The sequence below is a fragment of the Agrilus planipennis genome, unplaced genomic scaffold, assembly GCF_000699045.2.
Source record: "Agrilus planipennis isolate EAB-ADULT unplaced genomic scaffold, Apla_2.0 scaffold116, whole genome shotgun sequence".
In the NCBI taxonomy this organism is placed as follows: domain Eukaryota; kingdom Metazoa; phylum Arthropoda; class Insecta; order Coleoptera; family Buprestidae; genus Agrilus; species Agrilus planipennis.
This window is the reverse complement of record NW_020438978.1, coordinates 531755-555346: the sequence shown is the minus strand read 5'-3', so window position 1 is coordinate 555346 and position 23592 is coordinate 531755. Positions and strand designations below refer to the sequence as shown.

At 35.8% G+C, this 23592-nt stretch overlaps 1 protein-coding gene across 1 annotated transcript in view; it reads left to right on the top strand.

Moving 5' to 3' along the window:
- The window catches only part of LOC108735576, a 356390-nt gene that overhangs the window by 287694 nt on the left and 45104 nt on the right, over nt 1-23592 (top strand). Inside the window, exon 4 of the mRNA XM_018467573.2 lies at nt 2971-3132. Coding sequence (XP_018323075.1) covers nt 2971-3132 — 162 coding nt within the window. The remainder of the gene's footprint in view (nt 1-2970; nt 3133-23592) is intronic.

The following is a 23592-nucleotide window of genomic DNA, read 5'->3' as shown; positions in this document are numbered from 1 at the left end:
CTTAACCGGTGAGGAGCGTATAATCCGTACAGTACTGCACGGAAAAATTGACCATTTTATCCACTACAATTGCATTGCTCAAATGTGCTGTTATTGGTACCATTTACTACTGAAAATATCAACGAGATGTTTATTTATATTTGAAGACATATTAAAGCCTTTAACGCTTGTTTTCGATTCGCACTACTATTCATGATAGAACAAAACTTTTGGCAGGTACTGTATGAAAAAGTATAATCGAATAAAATAATTCGAAGTGGTCTGTATTCTGTTGAAATTGCCAGACGTGGATCGCGATTTCGATCTTTTTGGATCTCATCAGCGCGTCGCAGACAGCTCCGACAGAACACAGACCAACTTTTACCTTTATGAAAAAGTATATTTAATGATCAAGAGTCGAGAGTATAATGAGCTTTTTTCTCCCTACCTACGATTTTGCCAGCGCGTATCCAAGACATTGGAAGAGGCACATCTCTAGAGAAAGTAAATGAAGTATATAAAGATTATCCTTTCCATGAAAACGTCATTCGAACAGGGTTGCCAAATCACTTTGGACACGTTGAAATATTCTCTTGAAAGAATAATTTTTTGTAGACAAAGCTAATTACATTTTTAAATTACAAACGAATATTACTTTGCCTCCAGCAACTTTTTACGTTCTTTTACCTCTGTTTTCTTTGAAATCCATGAGGAAATAAGGAATATTAAAGCAGTTTCTTATCAGCAGACAGCTCCGACAGAACACAGACCAACTTTTACCTGCTGTCTTAACAGCGCGTTTTAGAAAATACCACAAATGGCGCAGTAAACGCCATCTGTAGACGCTATATTTTAGGATTACGTATGGTCCATGCTATATAAGGATAAAGCGTATCCTGTCGGTGTATAATATTAGGCTAAATCTACTGTTTAAGTAAAACATTCCTGATGGTAATTTAATTATTAATAAATAGTTAAGTACGTCTCTGGAATGCTTGGAGGCATCTTGTTCCTGCAAATAACTCTGTATTTGCGTGGTCGCTATTACGTATGATTTATCGTTTCCTTTAAGATTTTTACACAATTTTATAGCTTTAGGCTTCTTTGTTGCTTATTGTACGTATAGAAATAGGAAGTTTACACTGAAGCAAATTTATAACGGTTTTACTCCTGATGTCATTAATTAGAACACACCTCTCAAGAAGACCAATGTGTATTACCGGATTTGCTTTTTAAAATGCAAGCACGTAATGTTCTTCGAAATAAGTAAATTAATATCTGGAATTAGGTATACAGAGTTATTGCATCTGGAAATTTCGACCCATTTACATTTCATGCTCATACGAATGAATTTTGGGTTTTACGAACTAGACTCTTGATTTCCAAGAATTAATGTCTAAAGATTAATTAATTTTGTTTTTAATTTAATTATTTTACACTTACAAGAAAATTTTTATTTCGTTTATCAAGAAGTCACATCACATGTAAAATTCTTACTTTAATCCAAGATACCCAATTAATGTATTCTTTTTCCATTTTCCTGCAAAGTAGGCCCGGGAATTCTGTCGTAGTTGTGGACTCTGCTCCAATAGATCTTAACACAAAACAGACGATCATCGTGCTATTACTCATATCACCTATATTCTACATGCTGACGCCTGACAATAAAAAATAAATGCATTCGTCCATTTGATCGTAAATGCCTTGTTTCAGTTATACATGTATCATGCCAGTAAAAAGCCCAATACTGTTACAAAAGTGAATATATATAATTTTGAGTAACTTAGTCAACAAATATTTTAACAATTTTATATTAGCTAATTTACTCAAACAATGACTATTATTAATAAATAATTTAATTATATAATAATAATATTAGCGTACCTTATCATATGATTAGAGAACGTAGAAAATTGCTTATAAGGTGAGTGAAGACGGCAAACCGCCTCACCACCCTGCATCATTTACTTCTTTATCATCTTGATTTCGATGTTCCGATTATTTATTATTGATTGCGCTATTTAAACGGTTGCTAATTGATCTACTAAGATAGCAGTTAAGTAGGAGTTAGTTTGTAAATCTAAATAAATAATTTAAAATTTACCAACTTTTACCAGTGACTTAGATAAGAATTTATAGATACTATCACACATTTTAAAGATTATTTATAATTTGAATTGCAACTGGGAACACAACAACGACTAGGCATTATGTTAAGAAATAAACAAGAAAATTTACAACTAAAACACACAATCTGACCTAAAACATTTTCACTTCTTTCACTTAATAGTTAATATTACCTTCTGCAATTAAAAACAGTATCTAAAGGTATTAATCACTAAAACACACTATAAGCATCCTTATTGCACATTTATTGCACGATATTTCCGCTAAAATTAAAATATTATAGAACAATAAAAGAAACACAACAACCAAAGTATTAGTTTAACTCTCATAAACTGGGAAATCCTGGGACTCCCACAGTGTTGCCAATAAATCTTCAGCACGGCTTGTAAGTAGAGACGACTGTGATACTACGTAGCAATACTCACGAAGTAAATGTTGTCTTGGCTTAACGTAACATTATGATTCTAAGCAAGTTCAGGAAATTGCGAACCTATTATGATTTTAATGTTTTAATTTATAAACCTTCCTCTTAAATTACTCTATCCATTAAAGAAAACCGCATTAAAATCCGTTGCGTAGCTTTAAATATCTAAGCATACACAGGGACAGACAGCGCGGGAAATGCGTTGCACGATTTCGTTACATAGCAATTCGCATGAAACGAACTTACGCTACCGTGCGTAAAGAAGTTTCACTTCAAAAAGCAATTTTCCCCATTTATTTGGGGTAATATGTACAAGACAGAAAGTTAATTTCAGTTTAATGTTTAATATTAATTCTAAGTATGCCAATGAATAGGTATAATATTTTGCAGGATTATTTTTGCGGCGTGAAACCATTATTCATGCTTATGTTATATTTCAGGGCCGAAAGGGAAAAGGTGCGGGTCAGCTTTTTCCAGCAGTCGAAACCTCAAGAAGTCGATTTACCGGATGACCCTCTTGTTTACCCCGATCACGAATTTATAATGGCGGCCGCGGTGCAAGGGGATGAAGCGAACCATCTTGCTTATATTCGACAAGAAAGGTACGGTGTTTATTTTTTATACAAAATTTATTAAAACTGGTACCATGCATTTATTTAGATTACTTTATTTGTTGGGTGTAGTGAGTGTAATTATTTAAAAAGCATTATAACTTATTCATTATTAAAATTTTGCTTTCTTTAACGATTTAATGTAAAAAGTGTAAGTAAGTGTAAAAATTGAGATGGTCCAGATCGGAAAGAAGTGAAATGAAACGTTATGGTTTAAGCATAGGAAGACTGTTATTTATTAATAATAATCAATAAATATACTGGTGTGACCTTCTTTAGTCCGCTAGGACAGTGGTCGGTAAACCGTGGCTCGCGGGCCACATGTGGCTTACTCTGGCTCCTTAAGTGTGGTTCTGCCGCCGATTATCACTTGCGGGCACTATTGGTGGTTTAAAGTCGCGTATGGCATTCAATAAAGTTAATTTTTAGTAAAAAAATAAAAAATATATCATACCTACATCTTCAAACTTAAACTAAAAAGTAGAAAATAATATTTTAATAACTTCAAAGCAAAGAGCACAAAACAATCGACAAAATCATTGATACGTATACACATTTACAATTTATAATCAGTTATTTTTGGATTAGTATGCTCAGATTTGCAGATGATATAGCAGTATTAGCATCTAGCAAGGAGGAGTTAGAGATAGCTTTAAATAAAATGGAAGAGGTATTGACAAAACAGTACTGTATGAAAATAAATAAAAATAAAATAAAAATACAGGTATGCAAGGGAAGAAAAAGTAGGGAAAGAGCTGATATAAAGATAGGAGACGAAAAATTAGTAGAAGTGGGCGATTTTAGATACCTAGGAAGTTAGATAAGTCAGGACTGAAGGAGTAGCAAGGATATAAAACAAAGGATAGCGCAGGGTCGAGTCGCCTTCAATAAAAAGAAGTCACTTCTATGCTTGCAAACGGTTAATTTAAGAATTGGAAAGGTGTATGTTTGGAGCACGGCGCTATACTGGTGCGAAACATAGGCAGTGAGCGCGGCGGAAAAGAAAAGGTTAGAAGCGTTTGAAATGTGTTGAAGGCGAATAATAAGGACACTGTGGATAGAGAAGGTTAGAAATGAAGAGGTATTAGAAAGAGTAAGAGAACAGAGGACTCTATGGAAGTCAATAAAAAATAGGCGAGATAGGTTAGTAGGACATCTTCTCAGGCATGAAGGTTTAGTCAGAGACATATTAGAGGCAGAAAGAGGAGTTAGGAGGGGTAGAGGTAGACCTAGATTAGATTACTGTTCGCAAATATTTAAGGATATGGGTTGCTCTAGCTTTAGGGAAATGCGAAGATTGTGCAAAGGATAGGAAAGAGAGGAGGTGCGTGTCCAACCAGTTTTAGGACTGACAACCTAATGATGATGCCGGTCGATAGGAACAGTTTAATCCTGCCTTCGCAACAAACTTTTTGTCTGATTTTTATCTAATCTCTACTTTCGCATTATTATATTAATTGTTTAATCATGTAGGTATCGTATCTATTAAGATTATTTTTGCTTTGGCTGGTACCGACTCCAAAAATAACTGATTTTATTAAATTCTAAATGTACATTAGTATGAATGATTGTTCTGTAATGCACTTTGCTTTGAAGTAATTAATATATTTTCTAATTTTTAATTTCAGTTTGTACAGGTAGATATAGTCTTGAAGTCGGTTTTTGTTTTTATTTTTTTTTAATTAACTTATGTTTTAATTTTTAGTGTGTGTATATTTTTTAGTTTTGTTGATTTTATCAAAAAGGACTGAATTAATTTCTATAAAATTTTTATACGACCACCTTTGAAGTATGACAAAAAAGGATCATCATAATCATTTCATAATTGGCGGAATAACGACAACACCTTGCATATCGAAACAGGCCTAAGGTGTAGCTCCATCTTTTATTTAGACGCCTTAGTAGTCACATCTGACTGTCGTATCATCACAGGAGATAGTTGCATCGATTTTCATTACAAATATACTTGCGCTAAGGAATTAACCCATTAGAATTTTATTAACAAAAACTGTTCTTTTAATATATTCTTGTAAGAATAGTAAAATTTTCTCAGAAACTTTCTTTTATTCGCCGAAGTGTACGAAAGCGTCGTCTTATCGAACTAAGTGTTACGACGAGTGTCTGGAGTGATTTCACCTCCTTTATGCACCCTGTACACTGCGTTGTATATTGCTGTTAATGACTTATCCTGCTTTCACACAGACGGTTTTTTGCCGTGGCCATGCACGGCAACGGTGCCGTGTATAATAGTAATACATTGGTTTATATGCAAGCGTTCACCCTGCACGGTTTGCTGCCGGAGCCGTACACGGCTGCCGTCGCAGCACGGCATGGGGACTGCAACGGCACGGCGCCGTAGACGTGCACGGCAACAGTGAGACAAGCAAGTGTATAGAAGTATTCACACGTGCCGTGTGTTGACACGGCAAAAGTTGTTTTCAGGATCGTTTTTCTCTCTGAATTGCGCAGTTAACAGAAGAAATTATATAGTGTGACGGATAATAACACCGCTATATTTAATTTAAAACGTCTATTTGACTAAACATTATATTACACCCTTTCGTAAATAATTAAAAAAATTGGAGCTATCCTCTCGTAGCTCATGAAATAGTGTTACAAATTCACCCATCAATTGTCTGTTTTCAAGTAGTGGATGAATCCAAAATTTTCTTGTTTTTTGTGTTTTTCTGCGATTATGCCATATCATTAGTAACAACATCCGTTTTTTTCTTTCGTTCATTTTGGTCACGTATCAAAACAAAACTAAACCCGAAGTGAAAAACTGTGTGCAGTGTGAACGCAAAGCAAAATGAAATTACCGTCTGTGTGAAAGCAGGGTAAAGGACGACTTTCATAAGTAAAGCATTCGTCATGTAAAGAGGTGGGATAATTGTTCACCCGTTCCGCTCTCCAGGAACGCTTCTCTATGTGTGTATGTGGAAACTAAAACGTTTCCCCAACGTCACTTCAAATTAAGTATGCGTAAAATAAAAGGTCCATTAAGCAGTTTACGCACGTCATTACATTGTCGTGTTTTCACGCCTTTGGCATAAGTTTTCCCTGAAATAGAAGTTGATGGCATTCACGTAACAGTTATCTTGAATGTCAGGACGACAGTTTATTACAATTATGAGATTAGCTCGCAACACTTTGGACTCTATTTAATTTATGATCCTTCACTTGTTGCCATTGCCCCATTGCAAACTTGGCTTCGAAGAGAAGAAAACTTGCTCCATAATTTATCTATTATCGTTAGTGATGCAGTTACTGACAGTTCTGTGCTGGAAAATAACTTATGTGGGTGCTTAATTTATTTGGGTGTTTACTTTTTCTTTTGTTTTCATCTGTCATAAATTACATCACACTTCAGGGAGAAATTTTTTATATTTATGATGGGAGGGAAGAAAACTTGAAAAGAAGTACGTTTTACAGTACAAATTCGTTTTAGTACAACTATAAGGCCAATGTAAAGATGTTATTTCAATGAGTTTATAAAATTTACAAGAATTGAATCATCTTCATAAGGTCGTCAGTTCTAAGACTGGGTTGGACACGTACCTCCACTCTGTCCTATCCTGACCTAATCTTCGTATTTCCCTAAAACTAGAACAGCCCACATCCTTAACTATTTGCGAATAGTAATCTAACCTAGGTCTACCTCTACCCCTCCTAACTTGTTTCTGCCTCTAATATGTGTATGACTAGACCTTCATGCCTGAGAAGGTATCTCGCCTATTTTTTATTGACTCCTGTTCTCCTCTGTTCTCCTATTCTTTCTAGTACCTCTTCATTTCTCTCTCATACGTTCTCTTGTTCTAGTTTTAAGGAAATATGAAGATTAACTCAGGATAGGAAACAGTGGAGGTACTAGGGTCAATTGAAAAGTCACCGGCCTGACACATAGATGGCGGCACCACAACTAAATCCATATGATTTACAGTTAGTCCTAACCTTCAAAAGACGCGTCTATAAATTTGACGGCTGTCGGATCATTAGTTTGTGAATTATAACATTTTTAGTGAAGCAACTTTTGTTATTGTGAAAAAAATGGATAAAAAGGAATTTCGCGTGTTGATAAAATATTGCTTTTTGAAGGGAAAAAATACAGTTGAAGCAAAAACTTGGCTTGATAACGAATTTCCGGACACTGCCCCAGGAAAATCAACCATCAAGGATTGGTATGCTAAGTTTAGACGTGGTGAAATGAGCACCGAAGACGGTGAACGCAGTGGACGCCCAAAAGAGGCTGTTACGGACGAAAACATTAAAAAAATCCACAAAATGATTTTGAATGACCGTAAATTGAAATTGAATGAAATAGCAGACACTCTACAGATATCAACGGAACGTATACATCACATCATTCACGAATATTTGGGTATGAGAAAGCTCTGTGCAAAGTGGGTGCCGCGCGAGCTCACTTTTGACCAAAAACAACGACGAGTTGATGATTCAGAGCAGTGTTTGAAGATGATCACGCGTAATAAACCCGAGTTTTTGCGTCGATATGTGACAATGGATGAAACATGGCTCCATCATTTCACTCCGAAGTCCAATCGACAGTCATCGGAGTGGACTGCACACGATGAACCCGCTCCAAAGCGTGCAAAAACGCAACAGTCGGCTGGCAAGGTTATGGCGTCTGTATTTTGGGATGCGCGTGGAATAATTTTCATTGACTACCTTGAAAAAGGAAGGACCATCAACAGCGACTATTACATAGCGTTATTGGACCGTTTGAAGGACGAAATCGCCGAGAAACGACCGCATTTGCAGAAAAAGAAAGTCCTGCTTCACCAAGACAATGCACCGTCTCACAAGTCAGTGAAAACGATGGCAAAAATTCATGAATTGGGCTTCGAATTGCTTCCGCATCCACCGTATTCTCCAGATCTGGCCCCCAGCGACTACTTCCTGTTCTCAGATCTCAAAAGAATGCTCGTTGGGAAAAAATTTTCGTCGAATGAAGAGGTGATCGCCGAAACTGAGGCCTATTTTGAAGCAAAGGACAAATCGTACTACAAAAATGGTATCGAAAAGTTGGAGGATCGCTATAATCAGTGTATCCACCCTTGAAGGGAATTATGTTGAATAAAAAAAACGAATTTTGCAAAAAAAATGTGTTTTACTATTTTAGGCCGAGGACTTTTCAATTTACCTGTTACGTGTTCAACCAGTCTTAGGACTGACGACTATATGATAACTGTCTTATTAGTTTCCTACTTTAATCTAAAAACGTCCCGGACTTTCAGCTCCCCCTCAGCCAGTTCTCCTAATAATTTCGATTAGAAAATACTAAGACAGTTATTAGTACAGTCATTTCCATTTGGGATTATTTTGTTGATGTTAACGATGCAAGTGCTAAATGCAAATTTTGTAACAAAATTTTCGCGAAAAGGGCGCACAACCACTGCATTAAAGAGTCGCCTAGAATCATTACACTTCTGCTTCCGCATCCGTTTCCGCTTCCGCAAAAATTTATTGTTTCCGTTATGACACTTTCGTTGCATTGCTGCTAGTATATGACATAGGGAAAAACGGCCTATCCCTATGTATTAGAATTTAGAAAACATAAATATAATATTAAACACAAACGTAAATAATTTTACAGATATCTCTCAAAATTGTGTGATAAATGTCCAAATGATGGCGGGATAGATGATGGGTGGGTGGGATCGAAAGAGGAGGTCTCCCCCACCACTGTACCACAAAAACTTCGTGGCGGTCTCACCCCCATAAAAAGTTATGGGGGTTGAAAGTTGATTATTTTGACAATTTTCATACACTATAATTCAAATAAAATTCAATAAAACAATTATTTTCAAGCGGGTGGAGGTGGGGGATCGAAAGAGGGTGGTCACTTGAACAAAACCCGATAACCTAACCTAACCTAACCTAACCTAACCTACCCTATTGATAAAGATATTTAAATAATGTTTTATATAACTTTCTCAATATTTTTATGTATTTTTCCATTAGTTTTATCTTTGAATATTGTTTAAGAATGACTATATAAATATTTACATGCCTAGAAATGTATAAAAATTGGCATATTTATTAACTTTGAACCCCCATAACTTTTTATGGGGGTGAGACCGCCACGAACTTTTTATGGTACAGTGGTGAGGGAGACCTCATCTTTCGATCCCCCCCATCATCTACACCTTTACCAATTCTGTTATATATATAACCACAATATAGGTATAGATCCTGTCAGTAACACCCTAATAGAAAGCTGATTAAAATTTTTAATGATATTATGTAGGAATCTCATTTGTTATGTAAATGTTTCTTTTTCGTTGACTTATAAGGTTTATTTTTGCTATAGTTCCATATATTTTGATAAACGAAGAATGTGACATAAGTTATTATATTGGTGTATGTAATCTACAAAAAATGTAGGTATATAGATCATAAAAGTGAATTTAATTTGACAGAAAATATTTTCGACGATAAAATTTGATATATACATGTATAACTGTACACACATATGGTTTTTACTTACTGGTTGCATTCTTATGTTAATAGCAACGCTTAATAGCTTGCTCGACCACTGTCTGGTAATTAAATTTTTACCGAATATTGTCCTTAAAACATAAGGAAGTCATTCATTTAATAGATGTCTGCTACTGATCTACCATAAATAATAAGTGTTAATGTTAAATAGCACTTTACGTCATGTTGAACTACTGATAGTGTTTTTGATAATTTTTATCAATAATGGTTACAACAATACGTCATTGTTGTCTATTTTGTACTCTATGCACTTATACAAGAGCGTAATAAGATATAACCCCAACTCAGTAGTATTATAATTTTGCACTAATTCCTGATAGGCCCGGCAGATCATGTTAGACCCCGGTAGTACTCCTGTAGGAAAATGCCAATCTTGACGACAGACCTAAAATTGAACCAGTAGTGAGAAACCAAGCATGACCTGTCAATATTAGTCCAAAGCTGAGCCAATCTTCAAATGTCAAGGTTTGGCACATTAACGTTTCACCAAATTTAGTCCAATACTAGGACAGCCAATCATTGGTTTGTCAATATTGGTCCAAAGTTCGGCCAACCTTCAAGTGCCAAGGCTAGGTACATTATCGTTTCGCCAAGTTTGGTCCAATACCGGACAACCAAGCATTGGTCTGCCAATACTGGTCCAAAGTTCAGTTAATTATCAAGTACCAAGGCTAGGTTTATCAACAATAGTCCAATACTGGGCAGCCAAGTATGGGTTTGGCAGTATTGACCCAAAGTTTGGTCAATCTTCAAATACCCAAGCTAGGTACAATAACATTTTGTCAAGTTTGGCCCAAAACTGGGGCAGCCATGCATTGGCCTGCCAATACTGGTCCAATGTTCAGTTAATTGTCAAGTGCCAAGGCTAGGTTTATTAACATTTCTTCAAGTTTGGTCCAATACTGGGCAGCCAAGTCTGGGTTTGGCAGTATTAACCCAAAGTTTAGTCAATCTTCAAATACCCAGATTAGGTACAGTAACATTTTGTCAAATTTGGCCCAAAACTAGAGCAGCCCTGCATTGGCCAGCCAATACTGGTCCAATGTTCAGTTAAATGTCAAGTGCCAAGGCTAGATGTAATAACGTTTCGCCACGTTTGGTCCAATACTGGACAGCCAGGCATTACATTTACAAAAGAATTTCTAAAACAAAATAGTGTAAGTTTCAACATTATTTATTGATAAGTTTCAACAAGTCACGACTTCAACAATCAATAGTTACAAGTTTTCAAAAAATCAATTAGATATTTAACAATTGACCCACTTTAAACTTATTATCATCAAGAAAGTAATATTTAAGTGGGGTTAGTTTTCCCGAAATATTTTCAAAAATTTGAATTAGTAAGATTTTGACTAGGAAATGCCGGTAACATTTTGATCTTAAAATTTGATTTAGAATTAAAAAGTGTATTCCATCCGAAGTAAGAAAGAAGAAAGTAGAGTTTTTTTATTCAATTGAGGTTTTATCTTGGGGTAGGTACATCTTAGAGGCCCTTTAAAATAATCGACTTTTATAAGAGACGCTTGTATTTTTGTTTCCTCATTTTTATATGTGTGTATATGAGTATTTCTCTATATTTATTATAATAAAATCATTAACAGATGGAAAAGTTAATTTCTTTTTTTTGTAACTATATGTAAATAAGAAAACACATTTAGGAAAACATTGGCGATTCAGTCCGTGACCTAGATTGCCAAGTTTGTTTACGTCCTTGAATATTTAATTCTCTTATATGAAATCCTTGACAAACGATTTGTCAATAACAGCACAGGACCTACTAAACTATAAATGAACATTAATACGAGGGTGGATTGATAAGTTTCCGGCCTGACCAAGAAAAACAAGGTTTTTAAAAATTTTTTTTTTTTATTTCTCAACATAATCTCCTCCAAGGCTGATACATTTCTCATAGCGGTGTTCCAGTCTATTAATGCCATCTCTATAGACTGATTCGTCAAGNTTACAGCTTCAAAAAACACTTGTGATAGTTCGGGACGATAAATATCCATATATTAAGACAAGTTCTTCCCCTTTAACTCACTGTGAACTCGAAACTGTTAGCACCATTGCTTTGAGTAGTCGAAATTCACTTTTGTGAGCAATTTGTTTAATCACTTTCTTTGTGTTAAAAATTGTTTGAAAAATTAAATTTAAAGGAATTGTTTGTAAATAGGTATGCAACACATCGTACACTTGAGCATAAGAAATTGCTGATACTAACTTTTAATTAACGTAATACTGCTTTGCCCCGTGTTGACAGCACTCATAATTTTTTTTATGTATATTATTCTGCTCTTTTGAGTATTGGAGTGGCAGTTTATGCGTAAACCGTGAAATCCCGTCATTGGTTTAATAGATTAGAAGCGACTTCTGTAACAGTTGTCTGTGATTTTGACTTTATTTACTTTTATTTCCAAACATGTTAATGGCTCTTGATTCATTTTTCTTAATTAAAAATTATTTAACTTTGTAAATCGGCAAGTATGCATACTAAAAAATTGAACGTATTTTTTATGGCTTACCTAAAAATCTTCTCTTTATCTCTTCTTCTTCGTTTTCTTCTAGTATATCAAATGCATTGAATGCAGATTACGTCTTTGAACTTGTTGGTTTTCATCAGCAGGCATTTGCTCATTTTTTATATATAGGGGAGAGGTGGCATGAAAGGGACACGTATTAAAAGGGACAACTCAAGTTACGGGCAAATAACAAATTTTCTCGGGATAGAAATACTTTTGTTGTGTGATAACATCGATTCACACTAATTTGCACAAAAATTCACGGTCCTATCTTTTCACAGACGCGAGTATTGTGCTTGTGAATTTTTTCATGCTCAAAAGTAAATTTCTTTTAATAATTTCCAAACTTTTTGTGGTGTGTACCAAATAGTTAATTGAACTGCCTGCAATTGTCCGTAATAAGATATATATTCAATTAGAAATAAACAATAGGTAAGTTGTGTAATAATCATAGAAGGGACACAACAAACGGTTATGAAAGGGACGTCCCCTTCATAACTGTCCTATTTTCTAAGTTAATGATGTCTCTTTCACCACAAATTGTCCACAGTCACCTCAAAACATCGCTGGTCCTAACGAAATTTTTAATAAAGTAAGTGCAGATAATGAGGATCTTATAGATAATTTCACTCAAAATGAATTTATTTCAAATGTCGAAGAAACNTTACAACCCCATTTTGTTTCTGATCTTTTACACATTGTAATAAGAGAAAGAAATAGAATCCACAGTTTCTTTAGCCTTGGGTTCATCTAATAATTGAAGTTTTTTTAATCGTTTTCAAGTATTTCAAATAAATCCGATGACGGCATTATCAAGGGTATACTTAGTACGCTTAAGTTACTGGTTGTGATCCTGAATAAAACTAAATTTATATTATGAAATATTATGGTTTTTGGTCTAAGTACGGGCCCCCATATCTAGGAATGGTGCCTGCTCCCTACTTATCACCATGCTGTGAATGAAAAGAATTCTATAAATTAATGAAGTTATTCAGTTTAAATTTCCTTGCGTACAAGTAAAAACAATTTTTTTGTGTGGTTACCAAGTTTCTAATTATCACATTACGCATTAACTAATTAACTAATATACTACACATTTTTGTAATGTAGGTAATAACTTCATTTATGAGATCATATGACAAATTGTATGATGTGACTCCTCCCCATGAAATTGACTGTTTGTATTAATTTAAGTCAACAGGCCTTGGAGACCTTTATTCGTGTCAATTACCGAATGAAGTGGGTCAATTAGAATTCGTGTCGGAGGCGAAAACAATAGAAAATAATCGTGATAAGTACCTACATCGAAAATTATTTTTACATTTGTGGGGGCTTCGGGGTTATAACCTGATAAAATTAATAATCAATTGTATTAAGATATATGCTGCAATTATATACACTTCGATAAATTTCAATAATAAAAATTGATTCAAATTCGTACGCTTTATTTGGATTTCTAAAAATAAATATTATTAACAAGGTAGATGTATTTCACTTATCACTTCATAGTATAAAACAAAGTCGCTTTCCCGCTGTCTATCCCTATGTATGCTTAAATCTTTAAAACTACGCAACAGATTTTGATGCGTTTTTTTTTTAAAAGATAGAGTGATTCAAGAGGAAGGTTTATATGTATAATACATGCATAATATAGTAGGGAAACACTGATAATTTTAGAGGTTTCTAATGTGATTTCGTAAATAAACACATTTTTTGAGCTTACATTGCAAACGCTGGCTGAACCCTACGAGATAGATCAAAATAATGTACTACAATATTGTACATCTTAAAAGAGTCTACAAAAAGTCCGCGATGGTATATGTCTATCTCTTAGGGATAACCCACAATTAACATTTTTTATCCTTTACTTTTTATGAGAAATAATGACTTATTTACGAAGCGATTGTAGGCAATACAGTATTCATTCTTATCCAATTAAGTACCTTAAATACGTTGTGCATTTAATATAGATCAATATGGCCCTTTACAGCATGTAATTTAAATGAATATTTTCGAAGATATTACAAATTTAAAATGTAGGGACATAGCAGTTGCGGCGGTACCGCCCGTTAGGCCGGTTTGTATTGTCGAATGACAAAACACTGTGAATGTTGTATATAAAGACATTCTGTAGTATATTTAGTATGTTCAGGGGGTATCTCTTGAAGATTTCCCCTTTTCGATAATAATCTAAACAAAACAAAAATATATTTAGTATCAGCATTGCACCCTTGCGAAGCTGGGGCGGATCACTAGTAACATAAAATTTCATCTTTTCCTTGTTCTAGAAGTGCAATTTTTAGTTAATATTTTTTGAAGTGAAACTTCTTTGGGCTCGATGGGAGTAAAATCTCAAGGGCATGAAACGACACGTTTTGCAACGTTTTGTCTCGTGACACGATAGGCTATGAGAATTGAAAGGTGCGCATGCGCATGTCGGTATTACAGTCGGTTGTTAGTGACCGGCATCTCATATATTATAGTATAATGTATATTCACTACGTATACTATAGTGCTAAATTAACTTTTTGGTTAAATCTGTGCAGTTATATTACAGTAAATATTTATTTAAAAACATCATCGTAGGGTTGTGGGTTGTTCTAGTTTTGGGGAAATGCGAATATTAGCTCAGGATAGGAAAGAATAGAGGTGCTGCGTGTCCCACCAAACGTAAGACTAACTACCCTAATAATGATGATTATTATTGTTATTGATATGACCAAAGTAGTGAAAACCAATACATTAGAGAAAATTATTTAAGTATTTGTGTAACCATATATTTAAAAATTAATTGTTGAAACTATATTCTTATGAATATATGGCAAATATGGCCAGTTTTATTAATTAGTTTAAAAATAAGTCAGCTATATAATTTTACATGCAGCCCTCGGAGTTATGACTTTCCAAAGTCTCCCGCGAGATGATTTGGGTTGGCCACCCTGGTATAAAAGTTCAGTAGTGTAAAGTAATTTAGTCTTTTTTGCTATAGCGTCTTGAAAAGTATGTGCTTCCTTAAAACAAAAGAATTCCATCCATGCAGTAGCTAAAAACATTGAGATGGTGGACTTTTTACTCCTTGTAAAAATACATTCCTTAGAAAGCGTATGATTACTTATTCAAAGGATAAGGGTACACAACTTCACATTCTATAGCCGTGCTACGTTCCAAAATAGTTTTCTTTTGGTGGCCTCAATGGATTTTTTTATACTTGCAAAAAGGAAGCTTGCCATAATGCACGTTTGCTTTTCGAAAGTAGACTTTTAGAAAGTTAGATAGGTACATAGCTAGAGCTTAAACTGTAGTAGTGTACCCTTCTTTTCCATAGTTTTTTAAGAATTTTAAAACTATTGAATTGAACCAAAGTGTTTTTATCCGTATGCAGCTGTGAAAAGATGCATTGATTATGAATAGAAGTTTAATCAGTTCACAAATGACAAACAATAATGAACGTCATTTTTCTTTTATCAAATCACCCGTGCTTCTAATTAGGAAGCTTTCAGTTACTTTTGTTGAAGAATAAAACATCAATCAACGTAAACAACTACTCGTTAACCTAGAAATTATCTGACTATTTGTTCATTTGTACCCTTAAGTTTTTTATTATTGATTGTCTAAAACTAAATTTTATTATCCCATGTGAAAGTATTCCGCAAATGCGACGCTACATAATATCGCAAACTGAAAAACGCACTTCAATTGAAAAGCCGTAAGGACACTTCCACACAGTGCGATAATTACACGATTTATTAGAAAATACCACAAATGGCGCGGTAAACGCCCATCTATACTACGATGCTACATTTGAGGATTACGTATGCGCCAACAAGGTCCATTTGAATATATGGATATCTACTTGCTGAAACGAATCTCGGCGTAGCTAACTTCAACGTGATTGGCACGTTACCATAGTCGAATAAAATAATTCAAAGTGGCCTGTATTCTGTCGAAACTGCCAGACGCGGATCGCGATTTCGATTTTTTTGGATCTCATCAGCGTGCCGCAGGCAGCTCCGACAGAACACGGACCAACTTTTACCTGCTGTCTTAACAGCGTGTTTTAGAAAATACCACAAATGGCGCGGTACACGCCATCTGTAGTACGATGCTACATTTGAGGATTACGTATGCGCCAACAAGGTCCATTTAAATATATGGATATCTACTTGCTGAAACGAATCCCGGCGTAGCTAACCTCAACGTGATTGGCACGTTACCATAGTCGAATAAAATAATTCGAAGTGGTCTGTATTCTGTCGAAATTGCCAGACGCGGATCGCGATTTCGATCTTTTTGGATCTCATCAGCGCGCCGCAGGCAGCTCCGACAGAACACGGACCAACTTTTACCTGTTGTCTTAACAGCGCGTTTTAGAAAATACCACAAATGGCGCGGTAAACGCCATCTGTAGTTCGATGCTACATTTGAGGATTACGTATGCGCCAACAAGGTCCATTTAAATATACGGATATCTACTTGCTGAAACGAATCCCGGCGTAGCTTACCTCAACGTGATAGGCGCGGATTGCAGCTGCCTGCGACGCGCTGATGAGATCCAAAAAGATCGAAATCGCGATCCGCGTGCGTCTGGCAGTTTCGACAGAATACAGACCACTTCGAATTATTTTACACGATTTACTGCATGCAGTAAATCGCAACGAAACAAAAGTACATCCAACATAAATGTGTTTAAAGCGAACTCTCTCACACTGATGCCATTCGATATCAGAATCGTTGCAGTAAAAAATGTAGGAAATGCACGACACATACTCAGTGTAACCAAATCTGCGTTTTCGCGTATGTCGTGGGTCTCGTCGACTTATTCTTTGTCCACGGTTGCCGATAATCATTTCCGCTGGATGTATATGATATCTACTAGTGCTAATCGTGATTTGAAGTCAACAACAAAATAATCGATTTTGCCGATCGAAGAGTATTAACGGCAGTATGCTCCGAAAAGAATTACATAAAATTTGGTTGTCGTTTTTTTGTTTAAACAGAAAGACTGAAAATTAGTAAATATTGGAAATTATTGAAAAATATTTATCAGGTCTAATTGGTTCTGATATAACTGGATATTTTGAAATAAATCAGAAATTTAGGGTAGGTTAGTATATGTAATTAGATATGTTTATCCAGTACTAGATATTGTATGTATGTACTAGCTGTTGGTGATTTGAATAAGTTCCCTCCTGTATTGGGAAGTTATTCGTGTGAACCTTAATAAGGGTCGCAGCAGTGAAGCGACACACAGAGTCCAGATCCACAACAAGGTTTGTTTTCTTTGTGTAACCCTTCGTCGATGTTGCAAAAGAGCCAGTAGAAGTACTGTTTTTCGCTCCATTATTGGACACATTTAATCGCATAATGTGAAAGTGGCGTTCCGATACGATACGGCAAATCGCGTGCAGTAAATCGTGTTATTATCGCAGCGTGTGAAAGTGCCTTAGCTGTAGAAAATAAATCGTTAAAAGATTGTGATAAAATATTGTAATTAATTTAAACAAAAAAAATTGAAATTTATTTGATTTATTTTAATAATTATTTTTAAATAACTGGATGTAGGTGCCCATACCTACTGGTGTAGATAACTTCCTGCATATTCCTCAACATGCATTCGGTGTAGAGAGTTTAGAGTCTCATGAGTTGCGTAATGACAAACTTCGCCCGTCTTTTCTATATTTCTCTTTAAAACACATTGACCGTATAATTAAAGAGTGTACGTAGAAAGTATTGTCATCTATACATCCATGTGTATGGCCCGTACGGGCCTATAGAAAGTGCGTGGATAATTTTTGATAAAAACAAAAAATATCGCGACCCATTTTTTTAACTTCACAGAGACTTGTGAAAAGAACAACATGTGTGCTCGGACACAGTGAAACTTCAATGGACAAGTAGTAAATGAATCGTAACAAAGTTTTTACTTCAAGTTTTACGGGCAGATTGTTAATGTACTTGTCCAGTTTGAAAACCTGCCTGTGAAACTTGAAGTAAAAATTTAGTTGCGATTCGTTTTTCCATTTGTCGGTTGCCATTCGATTTTCCACTTGTCCGTTGAAGTTTCACTTCTACTATTTGTCCCAGCACACATTTGGTTTTAACAGGTTTACTGCAAATTATGATTTGGTTTTTACACAGACCGCAAATAGAGGCAATGATGCCCAGCTACGTGAGAGCAGAGGTAAGAAAACAACAGCTGAGCACAGAACACGCCGCCGGGACTCTAACGGACCCCTAGCTCTCCGCGCGGCTGCGCATTATATCCATATAATCCCTCACCATGCGATCTACCTTCTCCACGTGGCCGTAACGCTTTTTCGTGACAGAAAAAATCGTAATAGCCCGTTTTTTTAACTTCACAGAGACTATATAATAACGTATTCAGCTGACGATCGTTTTATACATAATTAAAAATTTTAATATTTTTAGTAGAATCCAAAGGCAATAAAAGCACTAATGTTTCTTGAAGTTGACAACAAAAGTTTAACAATTCTAAAACTGACATTGAAGAAATGCTATTTTTACTTTTCGTTCAAGTGTACGATATACTTCCAAACAACTTGTATCTTTTGCAGGCTGTTTATATGTCCAAAAACAAACCGGAGTGGATTTAGTGATCGAAAACAGAATTGACCCTATTTCAGAGAAACTGGAGCAATCTTTGTATAAAGTGATTCATCACCGACAAAGTGAAGGCGACTGTTTTTTCCTAAATCTTGTTGTGCTCCAGTCCATTTCTCTTCTAAAAACACACTACAAACTCAACTCTCACATTGTAAGAGGCCTACTTCTATTTGTAAATAACAAAATTCTGATAGAAACTACAAAAGGACAAAAGGAGTAACAAAAAGATATACAGGGTGTTCTACCTAAGACGGTTTCGTCCATAACTCTGTTATGATACTCTTAATAGAAAAATGTTTTTAAAAGTGGCCTGGAATCATGGCGTGTACACAGAAATTGTGTCATACAGGGTGCTTTCTTCTGGCCTCCACCATATAGGATAATCGATTTTAGTGTTAGAGATAAATATTTGAAACCTTATATTAGTACGGTATCCTATATGTGTTATTCCACTTGAAAAAAATTTTATTCCTCTTATAAGATTATTAAAAGTAGGTTTCGATATTTCCGGCACTGAATAACTTACACATTTTGCTAATAACAAAAAGATACGGTAGTTCCTGCTAAAACAAACTGCCCAAATCGCAGTTTTTTGGCTTTTATGGTTTAGACGCTATTTGCTTGTATTCAAACAGTTAAAATTGTGTTTTTTTTTTCAAAAACGGTTGAATATCGTAAAAACTACTAGATATAGGCACAGGGAACTGTTAACAAAGTCGACCTAAAATTAAACAAAGAAACCAAAAGTGTAACCTTCTTCACGGTATCTTTATCATTCGCTTGTTTTCCGCCGCGCCCACCGTTCATATTTCGCACCTCTACATCGGCGTGCCCCAGACGTACACCTTTAACAATCGTTTTCGAACAGTTACATGAACGTAAAATATTTCAACACCTAGCGACAGTCAAAAAACAAAATCATTCTTGCGATATTATAAACTGACGAACAAGCCCGACTGGAAAACAGTTCAGTATGGAGTCCGATCTGGATCAGGATTGCCTAACTACTGATCATGGAAAAATCAGGCTTTCTGATAGAACAATGGTGTGTATCGAACAGTTCACTTCAGTCCCTGAAGAAGGTAACCTTGTTACCGAAAAGTGCTTCGGACAACTACAGTGTCGTGTTTTGGCGTTGGGGTTTTCAGTTTGTTTTGTTCTACAACAACCGCCAAAGTTTTTCCAATCTTCACATAGGCTTCCTGATTTCCTGATCTAGTATGACTCGCACAGGATCCGAGATGCATGCTGGATCCGTTTCAAAGATATAGGTGTAAAAAAGTAGAAGAAAAGTTTAATATAGGTAAAACGGGCGAGGCTTATTATATAATTTTAGAGAAGTAATGTACAGTAGTAATAATATGAGAAACTAGGCAGAGAAATAGAAATAGAAAATGAGGAAAAGGCAGACAGAGAACCTATAGGCAGGCCATGAAGTGGGAGATATATTAAGGAAGGAAGATAGTGTAGAGATAGGTGAGCTAGGTTATCCCATAATGAGAAGAGTTCGATGTAGCATTAAAAACCTTATAGAATAATAAGGTGCCAGAAATAAATAGATGGGATGCTGGTGGAAATTCTAAAATATGCAGGGCAAGAGGTTAGAGATCGTATGTTTATAGTCACATTTACGAGAAGGGGAAAGATGATATGACAGTATTATTCCCTTTGGAGTTGCCAAAAATCCTTTTAGGGACTTTCGTTTTACATGTAATTGAATATGTCTGCTAAACCCGACTGGAAATTAGTTAGTGGATTAGATCCGACGCGGATCAAAATTGTCTGAAGATTGATCAGAAATAAATCAGGCTTTCTGATCCGGGTATGATGGAAATTCTTCACGCCATATATGATCAACATAGGATCCATTTGAAAAATCCATGTCGTATCTGTTTCTAAGATTAATGACGGATCCGTTTCTAAAATCCATGACGGGATCCGTTTCAAAAATCCATGCTGGACCCATACAACAGATTCGTTCCCGATTCAGCCAAAAGATCCATACCGGATCCGTTTAAAGTATCAGGATTATGATTTTCTTTTTATTAATTTGGCATAAAATAATTAAATCAATATTGACATTTTACCTTAATTTTGATAGGTTTTTATAATTGTCCTAAAAAACTTTCAAAGGGAAATGCTGTTTTACTAATTGGAGCATATTTTGCAGGAAAAATTTCAAGTTAAGTAAATGCACCATTATAACGTTAATAATATAATCAAAATAATAATTTGAATAAACAAACTATTTGCTAATTAGTCATAACATTACTAATAATTATTGTATTAATGTATTATTAATTTATTGTTAATTATTATTAATTAACAATAAATTTGTTCATTGTTTGACGAACAATATTGCATACAGAATAAATAAGGTAAAAAATAAAGTTTTGTATTATGATTCAGTTTAGAACATCTTGATTTAAAGATTATACCGAAACCGTAATAGAATTTGTAGCATTAGATTGTGATAAGGAATTGGTCAGATGACTGGATTAAGGGATAAAATACTCTACTGTGATCAATTTTTGATCAGATGGTTGGATCAACAGATAGAGTACTATGCGCTGATCAATTTCTGATCGGATGACCAGATCAAGGAATGGAGTACTGTACTCTGATCAGAAACTTATTAGATCGGTGGATCAACGGATAGAGTACTGTACTCTGATCAGAAACTGATCAGATCGGTGGATCAACGGATAGAGTACTGTACTCTGATCAGAAACTGATCAGATGGGTGGATCAACGGATGGAGTACTGTACTCTGATCAGAAACTCATCACATCCATATTACGGAAAATCTGATCCGCACTTGATCATAATCCGGGTTCTCTGAACTAATTTCCAGTCGGAAAGATCAAACTCCAGCTGAAAGATGACGTGTGTGATTTTGAAAAATCACAACGGCGTGCTTAAACCACTAATTGATGCCACAATGTCGGTCATTATATTACTTTTTATTGAATTAGCAATGGAAACGAGTTGTCCCATATTCAAGACGCCTTTGCACAGCAACGACCGACGACGCCGATGGTGGCCCCGACGCGACGCGACTCGACGCTAAAGTAGTGATAACATCGAATCGATTCTCTTGCTCCTCCTTACTCCCCCGCCTCGGTGCCCCGGTGACTCGGTCACAGGCGTTCGCCGGTCTCGGCCTCGCAGATGGAGTCGTTCTGTCTGCACACCATTCGTAAACGTAACCCGCGGCAACGGTACCAAACCTACGACTCATTGTGTTATTATCGAGTGTAACCGTGTAGCCCCAGTGCACTGAAGAACAACGGATTTTTGTTCAGTGCCGTAAGCCGGCCGGCAAGTGACTTTGTTTTCAGTTCTGTTGTTATTATTATCATCATTAGTGAGAAATTTATTAAATGAAACGAAGGTGATTCAGTTTTGTGCCGGTGGTAGCAATTGTGACCTAGTTTTTTTTTTTATGTACTAAGTCCTATTTGTATATACAGCGACAGTAACGACTTAATGGCAGCTGATAATATATTTATTTTCTAACGGTTTCAAATTTCAATACCTATTGCTTTAAATAGTAATTTTATTAATGATTACTTTGAGGGAAGGTATTTTCATACGAAAAATAGAGCTGTTGTTTTGTTATGTTTGAGAAAGGTTCAATTATTTGCCGCTATAATTTTTTTTTAACTGTTAGCTACTTACCTAATATGTGTATATGCCAAAATTCTAATTCATTTATTAAATGAGATTTTAATTTTAAAGTAGTCACTAATTGATGTACCGTACTGTTTTATGAATTTGGGTGGATTTTAGGTATTATAGGTCTTATAAATTTAATAAAATAATTCGAAGTGGTCTGTGTTCTGTCGAATCTGCCAGACGCGGATCGCGATTTCGATCTTTATGGATCTCATCCGCTCGTCGCAGGCAGCTCCGACAGAACACAGACCAGTTTTACCTGCTGTCTTAACAGCGCGTTTTATAAAATACCACAAGTGGCGCGGTAAACGCCNAGAAATGGAGTACTGTACTCTGATCAGAAACTGATCAGATCGGTGGATCAACGGATAGAGTACTGTACTCTGATCAGAAACTGATCAGATGGGTGGATCAACGGATGGAGTACTGTACTCTGATCAGAAACTCATCACATCCATATTACGGAAAATCTGATCCGCACTTGATCATAATCCGGGTTCTCTGAACTAATTTCCAGTCGGAAAGATCAAACTCCAGCTGAAAGATGACGTGTGTGATTTTGAAAAATCACAACGGCGTGCTTAAACCACTAATTGATGCCACAATGTCGGTCATTATATTACTTTTTATTGAATTAGCAATGGAAACGAGTTGTCCCATATTCAAGACGCCTTTGCACAGCAACGACCGACGACGCCGATGGTGGCCCCGACGCGACGCGACTCGACGCTAAAGTAGTGATAACATCGAATCGATTCTCTTGCTCCTCCTTACTCCCCCGCCTCGGTGCCCCGGTGACTCGGTCACAGGCGTTCGCCGGTCTCGGCCTCGCAGATGGAGTCGTTCTGTCTGCACACCATTCGTAAACGTAACCCGCGGCAACGGTACCAAACCTACGACTCATTGTGTTATTATCGAGTGTAACCGTGTAGCCCCAGTGCACTGAAGAACAACGGATTTTTGTTCAGTGCCGTAAGCCGGCCGGCAAGTGACTTTGTTTTCAGTTCTGTTGTTATTATTATCATCATTAGTGAGAAATTTATTAAATGAAACGAAGGTGATTCAGTTTTGTGCCGGTGGTAGCAATTGTGACCTAGTTTTTTTTTTTATGTAC